Consider the following 26314-nt stretch of genomic DNA (forward strand, 5'->3'; position numbering starts at 1 on the left):
CACTCCAGTCTGGATTTAAGTTTTAATCTAACTAGGATTTATTTATGATTGGAAAATCAAACCCACAACCTTCAGTTTCCTCCAGTTGTTGAGTTTCTTTTTCTCATATTGATGGAATTTCAGGTGAAGGAACCTCAATCCCTGTGGTCATCTCTGAGGAACATCTCACCCCAGGATACCAACAGTGTGGAGGTTTCCAGATGAAGCCTGTGAAGAAGGAAGAAGATGAGAATGAACTCAGTAAGATATTTTTATTGAATAGAATCAGAGGCACCTGGGATGAAGCATCATACAGTGAAAGCTTGTATTGTGCTCATGCAGATCAGTGTGAGCAGGAAATGTAGGAAAAGTATAATATTATTTATAATGTTATAAATGTATTTATTATTTATAATGTTATAAATGTATTTTATTATTTATAATGTTATAAATGTATTTTATTATTTATAATGTTATAAATGTATTTTATTATTTATAATGTTATAAATGTATTTTATTATTTATAATGTTATAAATGTATTTTATTATTTATAATGTTATAAATGTATTTTATTATTTATAATGTTATAAATGTATTTATTATTTATAATGTTATTCATGTATTTTATTATTTATAATGTTATAAATGTATTTTATTATTTATAATGTTATAAATGTATTTTATTATTTATAATGTTATAAATGTATTTTATTATTTATAATGTTATAAATGTATTTTATTATTTATAATGTTATAAATGTATTTATTATTTATAATGTTATTCATGTATTTTATTATTTATAATGTTATAAATGTATTTTATTATTTATAATGTTATAAATGTATTTTATTATTTATAATGTTATAAATGTAGTTTATTATTTATAATGTTATAATTGTATTTTATTATTTATAATGTTATAAATGTATTTTATTATTTATAATGTTATAAATGTATTTTATTATTTATAATGTTATAAATGTATTTTATTATTTATAATGTTATTCATGTATTTTATTATTTATAATGTTATAAATGTATTTTATTATTTATAATGTTATAATTGTATTTTATTATTTATAATGTTATAAATGTATTTTATTATTTATAATGTTATAAATGTAGTTTATTATTTATAATGTTATAAATGTAGTTTATTATTTATAATGTTATAAATGTATTTTATTATTTATAATGTTATAAATGTATTTTATTATTTATAATGTTATAAATGTATTTTATTATTTATAATGTTATAAATGTATTTATTATTTATAATGTTATAAATGTATTTTATTATTTATAATGTTATAATTGTATTTTATTATTTATAGTGTATAAATGTATTTATTATTTATAATGTTATAAATGTAGTTTATTATTTATAATGTTATAAATGTAGTTTATTATTTATAATGTTATAAATGTATTTTATTATTTATAATGTTATAAATGTATTTTATTATTTATAATGTTATAAATGTATTTTATTATTTATAATGTTATAATTGTATTTTATTATTTATAATGTTATAAATGTATTTTATTATTTATAATGTTATAATTGTATTTTATTATTTATAATGTTATAAATGTAGTTTATTATTTATAATGTTATAAATGTATTTTATTATTTATAATGTTATAAATGTATTTTATTATTTATAGTGTTATAAATGTATTTATTATTTATAATGTTATAAATGTAGTTTATTATTTATAATGTTATAAATGTAGTTTATTATTTATAATGTTATAAATGTAGTTTATTATTTATAATGTTATAAATGTAGTTTATTATTTATAATGTTATAAATGTAGTTTATTATTTATAATGTTATAAATGTAGTTTATTATTTATAATGTTATAAATGTATTTTATTATTTATAATGTTATAAATGTATTTTATTATTTATAATGTTATAAATGTATTTTATTATTTATAGTGTTATAAATGTATTTATTATTTATAATGTTATAAATGTAGTTTATTATTTATAATGTTATAAATGTAGTTTATTATTTATAATGTTATAAATGTAGTTTATTATTTATAATGTTATAAATGTAGTTTATTATTTATAATGTTATAAATGTAGTTTATTATTTATAATGTTATAAATGTAGTTTATTATTTATAATGTTATAAATGTATTTTATTATTTATAATGTTATAAATGTGTTTTATTATTTATAATGTTATAAATGTATTTGATTATTTTCTGCTTCAGAACTGAACAAGGATTTCTCCTGCTCCTCGTGTCCACGTTCCTCTACAACCCAAAATCACCTCCACAATCACATCAAGAGCTGCAACCATGATAAATATGATGATGCGCTGGTGAAGATTAAGACTGAACATGAGGATCTGACGCCCACCAGAAGCTCCAGTAATCAGCAAACGTCCTCTGGTACTGTCAGCATTAACACCTCTCTCAGTCCCACACAGGAAGAAGGAAACGTCTGCTCACACTGTGGGAAGAGCTTCAGTACCCAGAGTAATCTCAAAATACACCAGCGCATTCACACTGGAGAGAAACCATATCAGTGCTCACAGTGTGGGAACAGATTCAGGTTCCTGAGTAATCTCAAAGAACACCAGCGCATTCACAGTGGAGAGAAACCGTATCAGTGCTTACAGTGTGGGATGAGCTTTAGTACCCGAAGGAATCTCAAAATACACCAGCGCATTCACACTGGAGAGAAACCGTATCAGTGCTCACAGTGTGGGAAAAGCTTCAGTACCCCGAGTAATCTCAAAATACACCAGCGCATTCACACTGGAGAGACACCGTATCAGTGCTTACAGTGTGAGAAGAGTTTTAGTTCTTGGAGTGATCTCAAAAAACACCAGCGTATTCACACTGGAGAGAAGCCGTATCAGTGCTCACAGTGTGGGAAGAGTTTTAATCGTCAAAGTGTTCTAAAAATACACCAGCGCATTCACACTGGAGAGAAACCGTATCAGTGCTCACAGTGTGGGAAGAGTTTTCATACACAGAGTCATCTAAAAGAACACCAGCGCATTCACACTGGAGATAAACCGTATCAGTGCTCACAGTGTGGGAAGAGTTTTAATACACAGAGTGTTCTCAAAAAACACCAGCGCATTCACACTGGAGAGAAACAGTATCTGTGCTCACAGTGTGGGAAGAGTTTTCATACACAGGGTCATCTAAAAGAACACCAGCGCATTCACACTGGAGAGAAACCATATCAGTGCTCACAGTGTGGAACGAGTTTTAATACACAGAGTCATCTCAAAAAACACCAGCGCATTCACACTGGAGAGAAACCCTATCAGTGCTTACAGTGTGGGAGGAGTTTTATTCAACAATGTAACCTTAAAATACACCAGCGCATTCACACTGGAGAGAAACCGTATCAGTGCTTGAAGTGTAAAAAGAGGTTTAATACACAGAGTAATCTTGAAAGACACCAGTGCATTCACACTGGAGAGAAACCGTATCAGTGCTCACAGTGTGGGAAGAGTTTTGTTCAACAATGTAGCCTTAAAAAACACCAGCGCGTTCACACTGGAGAGAAACTGTATCAGTGCACACAGTGTGAAAAGAGTTTTATCATGCCTTTTGAAACACAAGTGTAATAGATCACATTGTACTAAATAAACTGACGTGTTTGGAATCGTTTTCCTGTTGCATGACATCACCGCAGGACTCAACATCCCAGCGCCCTCACATTGATCTGTGAGGATTTGAACCATATCTCCCTCTGTCCTGTACTGACTAACTTTAAACCGGATGCCAACTATGCAGTGATTCATACTTGTGGCTACTTACAAGCCACTGCAACAGACACCCAGCACAAAGACTGAAGGTCAAAAACGGAAATGGACAGAAACAACTGGACATCCAGTCAAGAAACAAGAAGCCATATTATCAAAGTATCTTAATTCTGCTCACACTCAGCAGTCAGACCCAATAAAGTACATTATCAATTCATAAAACACCTCCCCAGCACCACAATGCTCCTACTCCCATTTTTCATCCTCCTCCTGACCCACTTATGAAACTGGTTTTTTACATGTTGACTCAGATGCTACTTATAAAACACATACTTGCGTGGTTACTACAGTTTGGGAAAATGGCCACCTGTCACCTACTAATACACCGTAAATAATGACTAAAACACAGGAAGGAGGGTCCAAACACACGCTGTATGAAAGGAGATCATCGTTCATTACTAGGGATGTAACGATGCACCACAAGACTGTTAATAATCAATGCAAATATGCTACGATTCAAATCGATTGAGATGTAAAATGAATCAATATTCACTTTAAACAGCAGAGGGCACTGGTGCTAGCCACCTCGCCTGATTGACGTCACCACACAGAGTTGCCAGGTTCGGGGTTTTCCAGCCAAATTGGGCTTAATTCAAAATTGTTTGTACCTACCTCAGAAATAAAAAGGCATTCATTATTTAGATCGATAAAAAATAAGCAATTTAATTAATAAAATTTAATTAATAAAATTTAATTTTTTTTAAATAAATGATTAAAGCAAACTTAACAATGTGTGCTACTTATTTGAAAGCACCCAGACCTCTACAACTTCACCTGCCCACAATTGACGTCACGGTTTGGTATATAAGACCAGTATTACGGTATTTGGTACCAGCTGTTCAAAACCAGTTCAAATAAAGTTCGTGAACCAGAACAGAGCTTGTTCCATGTCGATTGAAGAGGACTGTGACTTTGGTGGACAGCAGAAATGTTTATTGTGGTAGCTTCCTGCCCTCTAGCAATGACGTGACGTTCAGTTGAAGTTCTGCATGTTTCATGTTTTGCATTGTTATTGTTTTTGATGAATCTGATTGTAATGGTAATAAGTGCAGTTTATATTTTAATTTTAAAAAAGAATTAGTCATTGTTGTGTTAAATGATTTGCTTGTGTTAGTATCACTTTTCTATAGATGTTTTGTAGTGCAGGACTGACAGACGTACTGATCATCATTTATTAAAACTAACCTCAATAATTCAGGTACACAAATCCACAAAGTTGCATCATTCATCTGGACACAAGTTTGGGACTTTCAGAACTGGAAATAAGGAACAGCCTGGGCTGGCGGGCTGGCAGGAGGCATAGGGTGGGGGCATTATCAACATGTTTTATTTATTTTCATTCTTTATAATAATAAATCAGAACCATATTTTAGGTAAAACAACATAAAGAACATCATGTAACTTTTTTTCTCAGTAGTGAAAACAACATTTTTACATAATCCATCTTCACACCGATATTCTGGACTGCGTTGCTTAGGGGGGCAGTAAGAAAATAAGGGGAGGGTTGTGGCAATGCCCACCTCAGCGCCCCCATAGCGCCGGCCCTGCTTGTGTTACTTTAGTTTTGACAGTGCTATTAAAACAGCTGAGTATTTATAGTGGTGTTAAATCTGGTTCATTTTATGGACTCGGGTTAATCTGAGTCACTCAGTAATGTGATCCGGTTCACTTGAGTCACTTGTACTGACGGTCTGATTGTGATTGATTTACTGCATGAAAATGCATCCAAATATCACTTGTGTTCCGTGCTCTCATCTTCTGTAAATAAATCCTTCTCTCTTCATTCTCTCGGCTCCTCACACTTCTCCTGTCAGTGACGAGTTCACCCTTTTGAAGTGGAATCTTGATCATGGGTCAGGGTTTAAAATGACCATAAGGGCTATGATGCTCCTGAAGTGGTACAGTACTGAAGTAGCCTGTTCGCATTTGCATTTAATTGATCATTAATATATAATAATAACAATAGAACTATATATTTTTTTTTTGCTTACAGTAAAATATGCTGCATTACTAATCTATACCACTACTGATAATAATAATAATAACGTGCATAAATCAGCCACATAACGAACACCAGTGAGTTTAACTGCTTGTTTACTGGAATATTTAACTTATTACTGAGATTCACGGACTGGCGTGAAGTCGGTTCAGCTGAATCATCTGAGTCCGCGGTGTTCACTCACCTTGTGTACTAAACAGCAGCCAATCAGAGGACTCAGAGGATCCGGGTTCACTGAGATTTCGAACTCGTGATTCCTAACCCCGGACCCGGACACCGACCCCCCAAGCTCAAAAAAACAAAAGCTAAAAACTTCTCGCAGGAGCTGCTAACTGAGCTACTAAGCTAACTGAGCTACTAAGCTAACTGTTTGCGTCACAAACACATTAATGTGTACTACATAGTGCACAAGATAGTGTAGTAGATAACAGACTTATGTTTCTTACATAAAGCTTTCGGTAGCATATTAGTTAACGGATTTAGATTCCCTACATAGTGCACTAAATTGTTTATCAGATAACGGATTTATGTTCCCTACATAGTGCACTAAATTGTTTATCAGATAACGGATTTATGTTCCCTACATAGTGCACTAAATTGTTTATCAGATAACAGATGATTTGTGTTTCTTACATAGTGCACTAGATAGTGTATTACATAATTAATTATGTTCCCTACATAGTGCACTAGATAGTGTATTACATAATTTATTATGTTCCCTACATAGTGCACTAAATTGTTTATCAGATAACGGATTTATGTTCCCTACTTAGTGCACTAGAAAGTATAACTAGATTATGATTTGTGTTCCTTACGTAGTGCACTAGACAGTATATTAGACACATGATTTAGGTTCCCTACTTAGTGCAATAGATTGTATATCAGATAACGGATTTAATACGCGATTGGGGAATAAAGTCTGTGTCGCCTGTGTGTGTGTGTGTGTGTGTGTGTGTCGCTATGTATATGCAGGAGACTCCCGGAATGTCCGGGACACTTGGGATTTCCGTCTTTGAGTCCTCGTTCAAACCAGCGTTCCTCCTTGTGAAGGATCTGCACGTCTTCATCATTACATGAGCGGTCGCTGGCTTCGGGTGAGTCCTGACCATGAATCCATCTAAAAGCTTCTAAATGCAGCTCCATCCATCCAGCATCAGGATCAAGGTCTTACAGGGAGAGTATTTTACTGCTGAGCTGCTGTTCAACTCCAGTCCAGTTGGCGGCGCTGGTGCGTCTTAAGTTGTTCTGCCAACCGCCATTAAACCTCATCAGAAGAACAAGAAGCTGCTGTGTTTGTACTGTAGAGCCTCATCTGTAAGTAAAATATGTATTTAATTATAACCCTTATATTTAATTATAACTACATTCTAATTAATAATAAAACTAGAGTTCATAATAAAACATCACTGTGAGGATTTGAGGTGCATTAACTCCAGTTTCATTTAAACACACAAACTGCTAGCTGCTGCGCTAACTGTTAGCATCACACATGATTCAGTACTGATGAACCGATTCATTTGACTGTAGGGATTCGAAATAATGGGAGGGTAAACTTAGTCAATTCAGTTGTGTACAGACCATGTTTTGCTGCCTGGTGCTACAGTAGCTTCAGTTCATAACAATAACAACAGCCAGTTACACCAGTCTAAAGAATTTCCCTTTAATTATAAAGTCAGCACATCCATTTATCTGTCTGTCTGTCTGTCTGGGCACAGTGTACCCTGTATACCCACCTGTGTAGGCCAGAGCCAGAGAGACACAAGCTCGAGCTATGGGATGGTGGGAGCAAGATACAAGATGAATGAACAGATTACCAAATGGAACAGATTAGTCTTCGATGGAAATGAAAGGAATTATGAGCTATGGGAAACAAAATTACTTGGACACTTAAAGTTACAAGGGCTGAAAGAAACGATTTTACGAAAGCCTGAAGATGGAGGAGAAGAGGATGATTCCAAAGAGAATGAACAAGCGTATGCAGAGCTAATTCAATTTCTTGATGACACAAGTCTCTCTTTAGTCATGCGAGAAGCCGAAGACGATGGCAGAAAAGCATTGAAGATATTGAGAGACTTTTATGCAGGTAAAGGAAAGCCGTGTATTTTTAGTTTATATACAGACTTAACCTCACTACAAAAAGCACATGAAGAGAGCGTGACTGACTATATAATCAGGGCCGAGAACGCCATTACAGCTTTGAGAAGTGCAGGTGAAACTTTAAGTGATGGACTCTTAATATCAATGATTCTAAAAGGTTTACCAGAAATGTTTAAACCATTTGCTATCTATGTGACGCAAAGTGATAAGAGGATGACCTTTGCCAAATTTAAAATCAAATTAAGGAGCTACGAAGACACAGAAAAGTACCACACACACAGTATCGACGACACCTTGATGAAAGTAAAAGCGCGAGAAAAGACGAACAGTCAGATTGTATGCTACAGTTGCGGCAAAAAGGGACATAAGGCGAGGACATGTCCGGACAAGCAACCACGACAGAATCGATGGTGTGGACGATGTAAAAGTAAGTCACACGCAGAAGAAAAATGTTGGAAAAAATATCGAAATTCAAGTAACCGAGACGAGGCAAGGCAAGTACTGGATGGTGAGGCTGCAAGCTCGTATGCATTCAAAGTGAGCGAATACTTCAAACAGTCGGAGTTAAATGGTCTGATGGTCGATACTGGAGCAACATCCCACGTTATAACTGACATCGGAAAGTTCAAAACATTCGATTCAACATTTCGACCAGAGAATCACGTCATGGAGCTGGCGGATGGAACGAGAACTACAGGAGCCGCACAACGGCGAGGAGACGCAAAAGTGAAGCTGATCGACTACAGAGGGCGTCGGTGCACAGCGTTACTCAGAGACGCGTTGTACATCCCCTCGTACCCACAGGACATTTTCTCTGTCAAAGCAGCAACGACCAACGGTGCCAAAGTGATCTTTCAGAAGGGTAACAACGAGATACAGCTGGAGGACTGTAATATATTTTACATCATAGAGTACAATAGACTCAATAGATTTCTTGAGAACAGAAATTGATGAGAGTGACTGTTGTAATAGCTGTAAAGATGTACAAACATGGCACGAAATTTTATATGGAAGGAAATTAATTTTATTTAAATTAAAATACCTTCCAAATTTAAGGTATGGAAATTAAGGGAGATGTTGATAGATCTAACTTGCAATGTGAAGTGTGTATACAGGGAAAGTTCACCCAAAGCAGAAATCAGAATCCTGACAAGATAGCTAAAGAGGTACTAGGTTTGGTGCACACAGATTTAGCGGGTCCAATTGAAAATGTCTGAGATCGGATAATGGTACAGAATTTACATGTGAAGACTTTCAGACAGTACAACGTAAAAATAGGATCAGACATGAAATGTCGGCACCGTATTCACCTCATCAAAATGGCACAGTGGAAAGAGAGTGGAGAACCCTATTTGACATGGCTAGATGCATGCTTATTGAAAGTAACTTACCAAAATATTTATGGACGTATGCTTTACAGACAGCTGCAATCATTAGAAATAGGTGTTACTCTAACCGTACCAATAATGTTTCCACAATGTACAAATTTGGATGGGTATGTTATGCGTACAAACAGGACAGGAAGAAACTGGATCCAAAATGTGACAAAGGAATTTTTGTAGGCTATGATAAATACAGCCCAGCTTATTTGGTGTATTATCCAAACACTGGTAGAATTGCAAAAAGTAGACCTGTGAAATGTACTGAGAAGAGTAGTGTAGATCAGGACACAGTAACTCAACAACAGATAATGGTTGAGGAGGATGAAGATAGCATTAGCAGAACTCCACAGGTCAAACAAAAAGCTGATAGTACTAGAGCTGATAGTCCAATTAATGTAGATCCAGTACGAACTATAGAAAGTCAGAACTCAGAAGAACAGGTAGACAATCTTCAGAACAGTCCTAAGCCGTGTTATCCCCAAAGGGAGCGTAGAAAGCCTAAATACCTGAATGATTATGTATCCGATATAGATAGTGAAGACAGTATGCTATTTAACATCGATTATTGCTACAGACTAATTAGTAATGTACCACCATCATTTACTGAAGCTATGAATTCTACTCAGTCTAGTAAATGGAAAGATGCTATGGTAGAAGAAGTGAACTCGTTAAAGGAAAATGATACATACACTTTGGCCATCTTGCCTGAAGGTAAAAAGGCAGTGGGGGGCAGATGGGTTTACACAATCAAAGATAACCCAGATGGTACAGAGACATACAAGGCGAGGTATGTAGCAAAAGGGTATAGTCAAATTGCTGGAGTAGATTACTATGAAACTTTTTCACCAACAGCGAGTATGACTAATTTTACAATGAGCAGCACAAAATGATATGTTATTACACCAGATGGATGTGAAAGCAGCATATCTACATGCACCAATAGATTGTGAAGTGAACATAGAACAACCAGAGGGATTCGAACTAAAATCTGAGAAAAATAAAAAGTTGGTGTACAAATGGAAAAAGTCACTATATGGATTAAAACAATCAGGTAGAAATTGGAACAAAGTCTTACAGGATCACTTACAAGAGAAGGGGTTCACACAAAATCCAGCTGATCATTGCGTGTATGCAAAAGGGACAGAAGGTGACAAAACAATATTAATTATATGGGTTGATGATTTGATTATAGCAACAAGCAATGAAAGTGTGATGAGGATAGTGAAACAGATGCTAACTGAAAAGTTTAACATGAAAGACTTGGGGAAATTAAAACACTTTTTAGGAATAGATTTTGAATTGGGAGAAAACTTTGTAAAAATGAACCAAAGTCGATACATTGATAAAATCTTGAACAGGTTCGATATGGCTCAATGTAAACCCAGGGCGACACCTTGTGAACCAAAGTTGAATTACAACGAAAACTGAAAAGTTTGTTGAACCAAGGAAACATAGAGAACTTGTAGGAAGTTTAATATATGTGATGACATGTACAAGACCAGACTTAAGTTTTGTTGTGAGCAAGTTGTCTTAATATTTAGACAAACCAACTGAACAACAATGGGTAACAGCAAAACATGTGTTGAGATATTTGAAAAGCACTAGTGATTATAAAATGTGTTATAAAAAGAGCAAAGAAGGTCTAAGCTTACAAGCTTACAGTGACGCAGATTGGACAACAGACAGCCAGGATAGGCGTAGCATGACAGGACATTCTTGCTTGTTGCCATGGTGATGGTGGACGCTGGCGCATTTGGCTGCCGCTACCGTTACCGTATTTTACCGTATTTTATTGTATTTTTATCGTTTTTCGTTTTCATCTTTTTACACACCTTGTGGATCTATTTCTTTTATGTTACTTTTGATACTTTTATTTGTGCTTTTGATACTTTTTGTTCTTTCTACTGTACATCGCGTCTGCGGCCGGTGGTGAACGGTGGATGAGTTTTCCTGGGATCGGCACGATGTTGAACTATTCCGTTGACCAGCTGAGGAAGTTCAACAACTGCACTACTCCATCGTGTATTTCAGTCATCAAACAGCTTGGACTCCTTCGCCGGCCTCGTTATATTCACAGGGGCTCCCGGAGAAAGCTTGTTTATTTTCGAAACGGTAACGCTATTCCATCCTTCTGGTCAGCCGTGCGCACTGTCGCTCCGCAAACACGTCATCAGAGCGCTGCTGCCTTGCACACCAGTAGCGGTGTAGTCTCCATGACAACGCTGTCCACGGAGTGGGATGGGAAACGCGGAGTGGACTTTGCAAATCTCCGTTCTCTTCCTCGTTCATCACAGCCAACTACACAACAATACCACTTGAAAATGGCATTGCTTAATGTTCGTTCACTCAACACAAAAAGTACTGTACTCAGTGAATTTATATCTGACAGTGAACTAGACTTTTTCTGTCTCACTGAAACTTGGCATAAACCCTTGGATTATTTTACGTTAAATCAGACCACGCCAATGGGATACTCGTATATTGATGAACCTCGTATGGAAGGGCGAGGTGGTGGTGTTGCTGCAGTCTATAGGGATGATATTAAAATAACCACTTTGTCTTTTCCTGCTGCTCTTTCTTTTGAACACCTGGCTTTCAAGTTGTCAGGGCCTACTCCTCTGGTCACTGCTGTAGTTTATCGTCCGCCAAAGCCAAACGCTTCCTTTCTCTCTGATTTTTCAGATTTTTTAACCCAGCTTAGTGCCCTCTCATCCTCTGTACTGCTTATGGGTGATTTTAACATCCATATTGATGACAACAACTGTAAATTTGCCAGGGAATTTTTGGAATTGTTACAGTGTTTTAATTTCACACAACATATAAATTTTCCAACTCATAAAAAAGGTCATACTCTTGACCTTGTCTGCTCTACTGGTGTCCTAGTTCATCAGCCGTCCAGCCATGACCTTACTGTCTCTGATCATTTGACAATCATCATGGACATTGAGGTCACTAGGCCCATCACTAGAGCTAAACGTAAAATATCCTTCAGGAATCTTCAGTATATCTCTCCCTCTGCTTTCTCAGATTCTCTTGTTAAAAAGATGTCTGTCTGTCCTGTACTGTCTAGTAATTCATCTGACCTTGTCGATTACTATAATGACATACTCGCCTCATGTCTTGATGAGCTGGCTCCTTTGAGAACCAAATTTGTTTCATTTAGTCATTCCGCACCATGGTACACAATTGAGCTTCACCAAATGAAATCCCGTAAACGCCAGCTTGAAAGACTTTATAAGAAAACCGGTCTAACAGTACATTATCAGATTTATTCTGATTATCTTCAACATTACAAAGACGCTCTTACGGCAGCCCGATCCACTTACTATTCCGAACTCATACATGCTGGATCAACAAATCCTAAGACTCTCTTTTCCACAATAAATAAACTTCTCAAACCAGTTGACAATACTACCAATTCCTTTACAGTTGACAAGTGTAACTCTTACCTCTCATTTTTTCAAACAAAAGTTGAGAATATCCACAATTTTCTGACAGTTTCCCCTGTCATCTCTGTTTCTCCGCCTATCTCACCTCAATTTATTACCCAGCCTCTGTCTCAGTTCTCACCTGTGTCTCATTTGGACCTATCTGAGCTCTTAACAGGGATGCGAAGCTCCACTTGTGTTTTGGATCCTGCTCCATCAAAGCTTGTTAAGGGTTGTTTTCCAGTTATCTCATCACTTATCACAGAGATAATCAATTCCTCTCTTAGTTCTGGCTCAGTCCCTCAATCACTCAAATTGGCTGCTGTTACTCCCATACTTAAAAAACCTGGACTTGACTCTAACATTATGAGTAACTTTCGGCCCATTTCCAATCTTCCATTTCTGTCGAAAATACTGGAACGTGTTGTTGCCTCACAGCTCAAAGATCACCTAAATTCCAATAATCTATTTGAATCATTTCAGTCTGGTTTCCGCCCCCAGCACAGCACTGAGTCAGCCCTCCTCAAAGTCACAAATGACCTTCTTCTTTCCTCAGACTCTGGACAAATTAATATTCTCGTCCTCCTTGATCTTACTGCAGCTTTTGACACCATTAATCACTCCATTCTTCTGTCCCGCCTTGAATCCTCTGTCAACATCACTGGTACTGCCCTTTTGTGGTTAAGGTCATATCTCGTAAACAGACAACAGTTTGTTAATATCAACAATTGTAGTTCTGCCATTGCTCCACTGTCCCAAGGCGTTCCCCAAGGCTCAGTGTTAGGTCCCCTTTTGTTTATTCTTTATATGCTCCCCCTTGGTGACATCATACGTCGGCATGGTTTACATTTCCACTGCTATGCTGATGATATTCAGCTTTACATCTCCTCCAAATCCATTAATACTGAACTTCACTCCACTCTGACAAATTGCATCACTGAAATGAAATTGTGGATGAAAGCTAATTTCCTCAAATTAAACTGTGAAAAATCAGATATGATCATCGTAGGTCCTACATCCCTGGCAAAAACCACAAAAAATGTTCAAATTACCATTGATAATGACACTTTGTCTCCGTCTTCTAACATCCGAAATCTTGGTGTAATTTTTGATAGCAACCTCTCTTTTGACCGCCATGTAAATCACATCACCAAAACTGCTTTCTTTCATCTAAAAAACATAGCACGTCTACGTCCATCACTCTCCTTTTCTGCCGCCGAAACCTTGATTCATGCTTTTATTACATCCAGAATTGATTATTGCAATAGCATCCTTTATGGTACATCTAACAAAATCCTAAAAAAACTTCAGTATATCCAGAATTCAGCTGCTCGCCTCCTTACTCATACTCGCTCCCGTGATCATATTACACCTGTTCTACAAAAACTTCATTGGCTTCCCGTTGCTCAACGCATTCAATTCAAAATTCTTCTATTCACTCACAAAGCTCTCCATAATCAGGCCCCATCCTACCTCACCGACCTGCTCCATCATCACATTCCCTCCCGTAGCCTTCGCTCTTCTGAGGCTAACCTACTGTCCATACCCTCTAGGACCAAGCACCGGACCTGGGGTGACAGGGCCTTTTCCATAGCTGCTCCATCTTTATGGAATGCTCTCCCCAAACACCTACGAGATTGTCCTGACCTGTCCAAATTCAAGTCACTTCTCAAAACTCATCTATTCAAAATGGCATTTAACTTGTAACAACACGAAATAAATGCTTTTATTTTTGCTATTCTTTTTAATAGTTTTTATACTTAGATCACGACAGAAATGTGAAGTCCTAGATCCTAAAACTTGTAAAGTTTTCAGTTTCCTGATTGCATGTGAATCTGTCCTGTTTCTGTCTAATTTTAAGAAATTGTTCTATATTTGTTGTTCTCTCATAATTTAGCTAATTTTTAATGAACTGTCTTATGCTGCTCTCTTTGTTTTTATCTTAATTATTCTTGATGTTGATGTACTATTTTGATTTTGTACTATGATTTGTATGGTGTATGTACGTATTTGTTTTGATTATTTGTCTTATGTAAAGCGTCTTTGAGTATCTTGAAAAGCGCTATATAAATAAAATGTATTATTATTATTATTATTATATTGCTTTAGTTTAAATAAAACAGGAGGTGTAGTTTCATGGAAAACAAAGAAACAACCAACAATAGCATTATCTACATGTGAAGCTGAGTACATGGCTTTAACAGCTACAGCACAGGAGAGTGTATATCTTATCCAGTTACTGGGAGGTGTTTATAATGTATACCAATATTCACCAGTGCACATTTTTGAGGACAATCAAGGTGCAATAGCTTTAGCTAAAGATCCCGTGAGCAGACAGAGATGTAAGTATATTGACATCAAATATCACTTTATTAGAGCAATGTTGAAAGATGGAAAAATTATTTTGTCTTTTTGTCCAACAGACAAAATGATTGCTGACGTTATGACTAAAACTGCGACAAAGGTAAAGTTAAAAAAAATTTAAGAACTTTCTTTTTTAAATGTAATGTTAAAAATATGTGTTATAATGTATGTAACTTGAGAGTAAGTGGGGGTGTTAATATATGTTAGTTTATTATTAAGTGCACTTCATATATACTGTCAAGTTCATATTGGGACAGTACCGGTCATGTGACTTATGACGTGAATTAGATTAAATGGGCATGCGTCAATCATGTTTGTATGAGACTGTTTGTGAGAATATATGGGATGATCTTAGTTTGTAACGTGTGCGGGACTACTGTGGTGTGTATTTGTTTTATCAATAATTTTTTCTATGATGTCTAATAAAGAAGAGTAATCTACTTTGTTGCTCCAGCCCATTTCTACTCAACTCCGAGTCCGTACTCCGCCAACTCTCATCACAGAGAAACACGTCGCCCCTGTGGATCTACAACATGAAGGATTCCAGAAGAAACTAATAAAAGAGGAGGAGGATGATGATGATGATTTCTTCTGTAAGTAAATATGGACCATGATGAGACTTTTCCACCAGACAGTGTGGTACAGTACAGTGAGGTACAGTACAGTGTGGTACAGTACAGTGTGGTAGAGTACAGTATGGTAGAGTACAGTATGGTACAGTACAGTGTGGTACAGTACAGTATGGTGCAGTACAGTATGGTACACTACAGTGTGGTACAGTACAGTGAGGTACAGTACGGTGCAGTACAGTATGGTACACTACAGTGAGGTATAGTTCAGTGTGGTACAGTACAGTGTGGTACAGTGAGGTACAGTACAGTGTGGTACAGTACAGTGTGGTACAGTACAGTATGGTACAGTACAGTATGGTACAGTACAGTGAGGTACAGTACAGTGTGGTACAGTACAGTATGGTACAGTACAGTGTGGTACAGTACAGAGTGGTACAGTACAGTGAGGTACAGTACAGTATGGTACAGTACAGTGTGGTACAGTACAGTGAGGTACAGTACAGTGTGGTACAGTACAGTGAGGTACAGTACAGTATGGTACAGTACAGTGTGGTACAGTATGGTACAGTATGGTACAGTACAGTATGGTACAGTACGGTACAGTACAGTATGGTACAGTACAGTATGGTACAGTACGGTACAGTACAGTGTGGTACAGTACAGTGTGGTACAGTACAGTGAGGTACAGTACAGTGTGGTACAGTACAGTGAGGTACAGTACAGTATGGTACAGTACAGTGTGGTACAGTACAGTATGGTACAGTGCAGTATGGTACAGTACGGTACAGTACAGTGTGGTACAGTACAGTGTGGTACAGTACAGTGAGGTACAGTACAGTGTGGTACAGTACAGTGAGGTACAGTACAGTGTGGTACAGTACAGTGAGGTACAGTACAGTATGGTACAGTACAGTGTGGTACAGTACAGTATGGTACAGTGCAGTATGGTACAGTACGGTACAGTACGGTACAGTACAGTGAGGTACAGTACAGTATGGTACAGTACAGTATGGTACAGTACGGTACAGTACAGTGTGGTACAGTACAGTGTGGTACAGTACAGTGAGGTACAGTACAGTGTGGTACAGTACAGTGAGGTACAGTACAGTATGGTACAGTACAGTGTGGTACAGTACAGTATGGTACAGTGCAGTATGATACAGTACAGTATGGTACAATACAGTGAGGTACAGTACAGTGTGGTTAGTATTGGAGTCACTAATCAGTAGAAATAATAAGAGAATGTGGATAGTGGGATTAGAACCTGTACTGTACCGTACTGTCCTGTGCTGATACACTCCAGTCTGGATTTAAGTTTTAATCTAACTAGGATTTATTTGTGATTGGAGAATCAAACACACAACCTTCAGTTTCCTCCAGTTGTTGAGTTTCTTCTTCTCATGTTGATGAATTTCAGGTGAAGTAACTTTAATCCCTCCGGAACTCGTCCCTTCTGTGGAGCTGCTCTTCTCAGAGGACCAACATTGTGGAGGTTTCCAGATGAAGCCTGTGAAGAAGGAAGAACCTGAAGATAAAGATGAACTCAGTAAGATATTTTTCTTACTTGAGTAAAATAATTTAGAATATTTTTGTGATCTAGTGTTTAGATTGTAGATTTTAGTGCATAAGTGAGCAGGTGAGTGAAATGAGGAGACAGAAGATAAAGAATATTAAACAGATCATGCTGACTGTACACTGCATAGACTAGTACACACTGTATAGACTAGTACACACTGTATAGACTAGTACACACTATACAGACTAGTACACATTGTATAGACTAGTACACACTATATAGACTAGTAGACTTCATCTTCCTGGAAGGAATGTGGTCGGAACAAAATCTTGAATGATGTGAGGGGCAATCACTTAAACGTTTGGTGAAATCAAATGGTAGAAAAACTCCAGTAGAACTCTGGGATGTTTAATAGTGACAGTAAGAGCATTTCCACACGCACAATGTGAAGGGAACTCAAGGGATCGGGACTAAACAGCTGTGTAGCCTTAAGAAAACCACTCGTCAGTGAGGCTAACCGGCAAAAACGGCTTCAGTTTGCTAGGGAGCATAAAGATTGGACTCTGGAGCAATGGAAGAAGGTCATGTGGTCTGATGAGTCCAAATTTACCCTGTTCCAGAGTGACGGGCGCATCAGGGTAAGAAGAGAGGTGGCTGAAGTGATGCACCCATCATGCCTAGTGCCTACCGTACAAGTCGGTGGGGGCAGTGCTATGATCTGGGGTCGCTGCAGTCGGTCAGGGTCTAGGTTCAGCAACGTTATGTGCCCAAACACACACACAAAGGTCTATTGCAATTGTTTTATGTTTTGTAATGTGTGCCCTGTTTATATGTTATATTTTGCTCAGGGTAGAACTGTTCAAATATTATTCTGATCAAATATAAGCTTAAAATCTCAGAAGTATTTCATGCTCTATTGTCCCCACTGAATGTATGTGTTATAAAGTTTATCTGTATGGCATGTATACCTGTGGGACGCTTTCCTTCGGCTAGCTCTCCGTACAAGAGGTCTCTAGGAATGTGCCCCTAGTCCATCCGGACAACATGTCCAAGCCAGCACAGCTGTCGTTGCTTCAGTAGGGTGAACGTGCTGGGGGTGCCAGTCTTCTCGAGGACTGTGGTATTGGGCACCCTGTCTTGCCAGATGCGCTGAAGGCAGCGCATGTGGAAGGTGTTGAGCTGCTGTTCTTGTCTGGCTTGTAGAGTCCAAGTTTCGCTGCCATACAGGAGTGTGTTCACTACACACGCTCTGTAGACTTGGACCTTAGTGTGTTCTGTCAGCTTTCTGTTGTTCCACACTCTCTTTGGCAATCTGGACAAGGGTTGTAGAGGCCTTGCCAATGCGCTTGTTCAGCTCACTGTCAAGAGAAAGAGAGTTCGTCCCCAGGTACACAAAGTCACGGACCACTTCCAGTTCATGTTCTGATATGCAGATGTTAGGTGAAAGGTCCACACTTTGTCCCATGACCTGAGTTTTCTTTAAGCTGATTGTAAGCCCAAAGTCTCAGCAAGCCTCACTGAAGCGGTTCATGAGCAGCTGAAGGTCGCCCCCCTGAGTGAGTGGTGATTGCTGCTTCGTCTGCAAATGGGAAGTCACGCAGGCATTTCAACTGCACCTCAGACAATGCCCTCAGTCTGGAGAGCTTGAACAGCTTTTTTGAAGAGACCGTCCCTGCTGACATGGTTGAAAGCCTTTGTGAGGTCGATGAAAGCTATGTAGAGGGGCTGTCTTTGTTCCCTACATTTCTCCTGCAGCTGTCTCAAGGAGAAGACCATATCAGTGGTGGACCTGTTCGCATGGAACCTGCACTGCGATTCTGGGTAGATTCTCTCCGCGAGGACTTGTAGTCTTTTAAGTGCAACTCTGGCAAAAAGCTTCCCCACAGTGCTAAGGAGTGAGATACCGCAGTAGTTATTGCAGTCACTTCTGTCTCCTTTGTTCTTGTACAAGGTGACTATGTTAGCATCTCTCAAGTCCTGTGGGACTTTGCCCTCTTTCCAGCAGAGGCATAGGATCTTGTGTAGCTCTTGCAGGATGGGATGCTTGCAGCATTTCAAAACTTCGACTGGGATGCTGTCTTTTCCTGGGGCCTTTCCAGAACAGAGGGCGCAGAGGGCATCATCGAGTTCCGAGAGGGTAGGTTCTCTGTGAAGCTTCTCCAAAGTGGGCAGACACTCAATTGCATTCAGGACATCTTCAGTGACCATGTTTTCCTGTGAGTACAGCTCAGAGTAGTGCTCCACCCAAACCTGTGAGGTAAGCGGACCGTGGCAGGGCAGCACCTTATTGGATGGGGGCTGCCCAGCTCGAGGCGGGTGGTAGCTGCCCAATGAGATACGATGATCTCTCCCACCGTCGAAAGTAGCCCATGGCGTCCAGCTCTACGCCAATCAAGCACTGGACTTATAACCGGTAAACTGCTTCCTTCCGTGTTGTGTCTACTCTGTAAAGTGTAGCTGGATTATCCTCTCCAGTGCACAAAGCCTGGGTATTAAGATATGAGAGACAAACTGTTACCCATGCAGTAGGTCCCCCTCTCCTTAACAACCAGGCCAGAGTAGACCATCAAAAGAGTTCCAGTTTGCCGTTGCTACTGAGTCATTAAGTCTAGCAGAAGAGCTGGCCACATATGCTAGACCTCTACCAGCCACAAGCCTTCTTTTCAATGCTATTATCCAGATTCAGTTGCGCCGATAGAACTCAGCGGTGTGTGAGCCTCATCTCAGATATACTCTGAGAAAGCAGACCACCGGATCCCACCTACCCACGGGTTCGAGCTGACCTAGCAAGAGGAGAACGAAACAGCTCCGTCTGTGAGACCGATTAAAGACTCCCCGTGAAAGGAACATTGCTTTGGGAATTGCAATCGGAAGCTCTCTGAAGGCTTGGGTTCTGTCACTTATTTTTAACGTATACTCAATGGATAATAGACGCCTGATTAGGTCTCTTCCCATTTCACCAAAAGGTTCTGTTCATAAGTTCTTAGTATTGGTTCAGTATTTACCCGTTATTTTACTCGTTGCTGTTTAATCATGTATCCCTTTTATTAAGTACTGTTTTATGCTGTTAAGTGGACTTAAAGAACTCCGTCCTACAGAATAGAACTGATTTGGTTTTTCTGGAATTTACCAAAATGTAATTTAAAATAAACTAAATTCCGGTGGTGCCCCTGGTTCATTTAAAAAGGTTATTAATCTTTTCAAAAGCGTATTATCTCAACAATACTGAACCACCAGGTGATTCCATACTTCCCCGTTAACATGTATATCGCGTTCCAAATTATTATGCAAATGATAATATTTTTCTCTGATCACTATAATAAAAGTCATCAACCGTTAGAGTATAAATCAAATTTTATTGAACAAACCTCCCAATGATAACAGTATATTCTTCAAAAAAAAAAAAAAAAAAAAACTCAAATGCAATGTTCCAAATTATTATGCACACCAGAGTTTCAAAACATTTTATAGGTTGTAAAGAACTGAAAATGGTCATTTGTTGAAGTTGCAGCATTAAGAGGTCACATTCACTGAAATCAAAAGTTATTTCAATCAAAAACATCCTAACAGGCGGAGTTACATGTTAACACACTACCTCTTCTTTCATATCACCTTCACAATTCTGGCATCCATTGAACTTGGAGAGTTTCTGCTTGATTTTCTTTGCAGGATGTCAGAATAGCCTCCCAGATCTGCCGTTTTAATGTGAACTGCCTCCCACCCCTTTAGATCTTTTGCTTAGGGATACTCCAAAGGTTCTCTATAGGGTTGAGGTCAGGGAGGATGGTGGCCACACTATGAGTTTCTCAAATTTTATGCCCATAGCAGCCAATGACACGGAGGTAATCTTTGCAGCATGAGATGGCACATTGTCATGCATGAAGATGATTTTTCTCTGGAAGGCACGGCTCTTCTTTTTGTACCATGGAAGAAAGTGGTCAGTCAGATACTCTATGTACTTTGCCGAGGTAATTTTCACACCTTCAGGGACCCGAAAGGGGCCTACCAGCTCTCTCCCCATGATTCCGGCCCAAATCATGACTCCGCCACCACCTTGCTGACGTCGCAGCCTTGTTGGGACGTGGTGGCCATCCACTAACCATCCACTACGCCATCCAGCTGGACCATCCAGGGTTGCACGGCACTCATAAGTAAACAAGACTGAAAATGAGTCTTCATGTATGTCTGGGCCCACTGCAACCGTTTCTGCTTGTGAGCACTGGTTAGGGGCGGCCGAATAGTAGTTTATGCACAACTGCAAGCCTTTGAAGGATCCAACACCTTGAGGTTTCCGGGACTCGAGAGACACCAGCAGCTTCAAATACCTGTTTGCTGGTTTGTAATGGCGTTTTAGCAGCTGCTTTCTTAATCTGATGAATTTGTCTGGCAGAAACCTTCCTCATTCTACCTTTATCTGCACGAACCCGCCTGTGCTCTGAATCAGCCACTAATCTCTTCACAGTACGATGATCATTATTAAGTTTTCGTGAAATATCTAATGTTTTCATACCTTGTCCAATCTGTCCTGATATAACGACTCATCAAACAACATTTCTAGAAAAACGGACAGAACAAACCTTATACACAAGATGCCGCATCGGACACACCCAACTCACACATTCATATTTAATAAGAAGAGAGGAACCCCCCTGTATGCAACCTATGTCAAGCCATCATTACTATAAAACACATTTTCATAGAATGTGTTAAATCTAACGGAGAGAGAGAGAGACTGAAAGCAACTGACTCTATAAACAATATCTTTACCAGAAATAATTCAAACATGATAATAAACTTTCTTAGAAATACAAACTTGAGGACTTTCTTATAAATGCAATAAACTACTGCCCAGAATAACCGGTCCTGCGTTGAAGATAACTCAACAGAGTAAACAAGGCGTTAGAAAAACTAAACTAAACAAACAATCATACCTTGTCCGAGGCATTGCACTATTTGACGCTTTTCGGCAGCAGAGAGATTCTTTTTCTTTCCCTTATTGCTTGAAACCTGTGGTCTGCTTAATAATGTGGAACGTCCTTCTTAAGTAGTTTTCCTTTAATTGGGCTCACCTGGCAATCTAATTATCACAGGTGTCTAAGATTGATTTCAGTGATCCAAAGAGCCCTGAGACACAAGACCATCCATGAGTTTAATTAAGAAACAAAAAATTAAATCTTTATGACACTTAAATCCAATTTGCATAATAATTTGGAACACGGTGTATAACTAATCCTTCATAATAACGTGTATCCCTCTTGTTTTAATTTCACATTTTACTATATTTTCTTTTAGTTTTTCATGTGCTGTATTGTATGTGTAGTTCACACGAGTGATTCGAGTGAAAATGCCGAAAATTGCCAAGTAAATAAACGCTAGATCGCTAAGCCTGGTGAGACGCTGAAGGTACACGTTACTACCAACAATAACAACCTTCATTTTTTTCTTCACAAAACAAAGAAATTTCAGATGAAAGATCCATAATCCCTGTGGAACATGTCACCTCTGAGGAACATCTCACCCCAGAGGACCAACAGTGTGGAGGTTTCCAGATGAAGCCTGTGAAGAAGGAAGAAGCTGAAGATAAAGATGAACTCAGTAAGATTTCTTTGGGTTTTAATTAATAAAATCTCAGTTTGGGTGAACAATGTGTTTCCTTTCTAACATTTACTAACAATCTTTATTATTTATAATGTTATACATGTATTTTATTATTTATAATGTTATAAATGTATTTTATTATTTATAATGTTATAAATGTATTTTATTATTTATAATGTTATAAATGTATTTTATTATTTATAATGTTATAAATGTATTTTATTATTTATAATGTTATAAATGTATTTTATTATTTATAATGTTATAAATGTATTTTATTATTTATAATGTTATAAATGTATTTTATTATTTATACTGTTATAAATGTATTTTATTATTTATAATGTTATAAATGTATTTCATTATTTATAATGTTATAAATGTATTTTATTATTTATAATGTTATAAATGTATTTTATTATTTATAATGTTATAAATGTATTTTATTATTTATAATGTTATAAATGTATTTTATTATTTATAATGTTATAAATGTATTTTATTATTTATAATGTTATAAATGTATTTTATTATTTATACTGTTATAAATGTATTTTATTATTTATAATGTTATAAATGTATTTTATTATTTATAATGTTATAAATGTATTTTATTATTTATAATGTTATAAATGTATTTTATTATTTATAATGTTATAAATGTATTTTATTATTTATAATGTTATAAATGTAGTTTATTATTTATAATGTTATAAATGTAGTTTATTATTTATAATGTTATAAATGTGTTTTATTATTTATAATGTTATAAATGTATTTTATTATTTATAATGTTATAAATGTAGTTTATTATTTATAATGTTATAAATGTATTTTATTATTTATAATGTTATAAATGTATTTTATTATTTATAATGTTATAAATGTATTTATTATTTATAATGTTATAAATGTATTTTATTATTTATAATGTTATAAATGTATTTTATTATTTATAATGTTATAAATGTATTTTATTATTTATAATGTTATAAATGTATTTGATTATTTATAATGTTATAAATGTAGTTTATTATTTATAATGTTATAAATGTAGTTTATTATTTATAATGTTATAAATGTAGTTTATTATTTATAATGTTATAAATGTATTTTATTATTTATAATGTTATAAATGTAGTTTATTATTTATAATGTTATAAATGTATTTTATTATTTATAATGTTATAAATGTATTTTATTATTTATAATGTTATAAATGTAGTTTATTATTTATAATGTTATAAATGTAGTTTATTATTTATAATGTTATAAATGTAGTTTATTATTTATAATGTTATAAATGTATTTTATAATTTATAAGGTTATAAATGTATTTTATTATTTATAATGTTATAAATGTATTTTATTATTTATAATGTTATAAATGTATTTTATTATTTATAATGTTATAAATGTATTTTATTATTTATAATGTTATAAATGTATTTTATTATTTATAATGTTATAAATGTATTTTATTATTTATAATGTTATAAATGTAGTTTATTATTAATAATGTTATAAATGTATTTTATTATTTATAATGTTATAAATAAATTTTATTATTTATAATGTTATAAATGTAGTTTATTATTTATAATGTTATAAATGTATTTTATTATTTATAATGTTATAAATGTATTTTATTATTTATAATGTTATAAATGTAGTTTATTATTTATAATGTTATAAATAAATTTTATTATTTATAATGTTATAAATGTATTTTATTATTTATAATGTTATAAATGTATTTTATTATTCATAATGTTATAAATGTATTTTATTATTTATAATGTTATAAATGTATTTTATTATTTATAATGTTATAAATGTATTTTATTATTTATAATGTTATAAATGTATTTTATTATTTATAATGTTATAAATGTATTTTATTATTTATAATGTTATAAATAAATGTTATTATTTATAATGTTATAAATGTAGTTTATTATTTATAATGTTATAAATGTATTTTATTATTTATAATGTTATAAATGTATTTTATTATTAATAATGTTATAAATAATAGTTTATTATGTTATTATTGTAATTATTTTATTATTTTATTAATGTATTTTATTATTTATAATGTTATAAATGTATTTTATTATTTAAAATGTTATAAATGTAGTTTATTATTTATAATGTTATAAATGTAGTTTATTATTTATAATGTTATAAATGTATTTTATTATTTTCTGCTTCAGAACTGAACAAGGATTTCTCCTGCTCCTCGTGTCCACATTCCTCTACAACCCAAAATCACCTCCACAATCACATCAAGAGCTGCAACCATGATAAATATGATGATGCGCTGGTGAAGATTAAGACTGAACATGAGGATCTGACGCCCACCAGAAGCTCCAGTAATCAGCAAACGTCCTCTGGTACTGTCAGCATTAACACCTCTCTCAGTCCCACACAGGAAGAAGGAAACGTCTGCTCACAGTGTGGGAAGAGCTTCAGGTTCCTGAGTGGTCTCAAGATACACCAGCGCATTCACACTGGAGAGAAACCGTATCAGTGCTCACAGTGTGGGAAGAGTTTTAATACACAAAGTAATTTTAAAGAACACCAGCGCATTCACACTGGAGATAAACCGTATCAGTGCTCAGAGTGTGGGAAGGGTTTTAGGTACCAGAGGACTCTTAAAAGACACCAGCACATTCACACTGGAGAGAAACCGTATCAGTGCTCACAGTGTGGGAAGAGCTTCAGGTTCCAGAGTGATCTCAAAATACACCAGCGCATTCACACTGGAGTGAAACCGTATCAGTGCTCACAGTGTGGAAAGAGCTTTAAGTACCAGTGGAGTCTTAAAAGACACCAGCGCATTCACACTGGAGAGAAACCGTATCAGTGCTCACAGTGTGGGAAGAGCTTTAGGTTCCAGAGTGATCTCAAAATACACCAGCGCATTCACACTGGAGTGAAACCATATCAGTGCTCACAGTGTGGGAAGAGCTTTATTTCCCCCAGTAAACTCAAAAGACACCAGCACATTCACATTGGAGTGAAACCGTATCAGTGCTCACAGTGTGGGAGGAGCTTTAGGTTCCAGAGTGATCTCAAAATACACCAGTGCATTTACACTGCAGTGAAACCATATCAGTGCTCACAGTGTGGGAAGAGCTTTATTTCCCCCAGTAAACTCAAAAGACACCAGCGCATTCACATTGGAGTGAAACCGTATCAGTGCTCACAGTGTGAAAAGAGCTTAAGTAGCCAAAGGTATCTAAAAATACACCAGCGCATTCACACTGAAGAGAAACCGCATCAGTGCTCACAGTGTGGGAAGAGTTTTAATCGCCAGGGTCATCTCAAAGTACACCAGCGCATTCACACTGGAGGGAAACCGTATCAGTGTCCACAATGTGGGAAGAGCTTACGTACCAGAAGTAATCTCAAAGAACACCAGCGCATTCACACTGGAGAAAAAACCGTATCAGTGCTCACAGTGTGGAAAGAGTTTTATTCAACAATGTAGCCTTAAAAAACACCAGCGCATTCACACTGGAGAGAAACCGTATCAGTGCTCACAGTGTGGGAGGAGTTTTTATCG

At 36.2% G+C, this 26314-nt stretch overlaps 1 protein-coding gene across 1 annotated transcript; it reads left to right on the top strand.

Moving 5' to 3' along the window:
- Nucleotides 1-2485: 2485 nt before the first annotated feature.
- Nucleotides 2486-26314, top strand: LOC134300194 (zinc finger protein 850-like; the record flags this gene model as incomplete). The annotated part of the gene is made up of 3 exons (XM_062984876.1): nt 2486-3537; nt 8856-8865; nt 25202-26314. Coding segments are annotated over 3 exons (2100 nt in total), but the record flags the coding sequence as incomplete, so codon positions are not given.

Source organism: Trichomycterus rosablanca, chromosome 2 (genome assembly GCF_030014385.1).
Source record: "Trichomycterus rosablanca isolate fTriRos1 chromosome 2, fTriRos1.hap1, whole genome shotgun sequence".
NCBI lineage: Eukaryota > Metazoa > Chordata > Actinopteri > Siluriformes > Trichomycteridae > Trichomycterus > Trichomycterus rosablanca.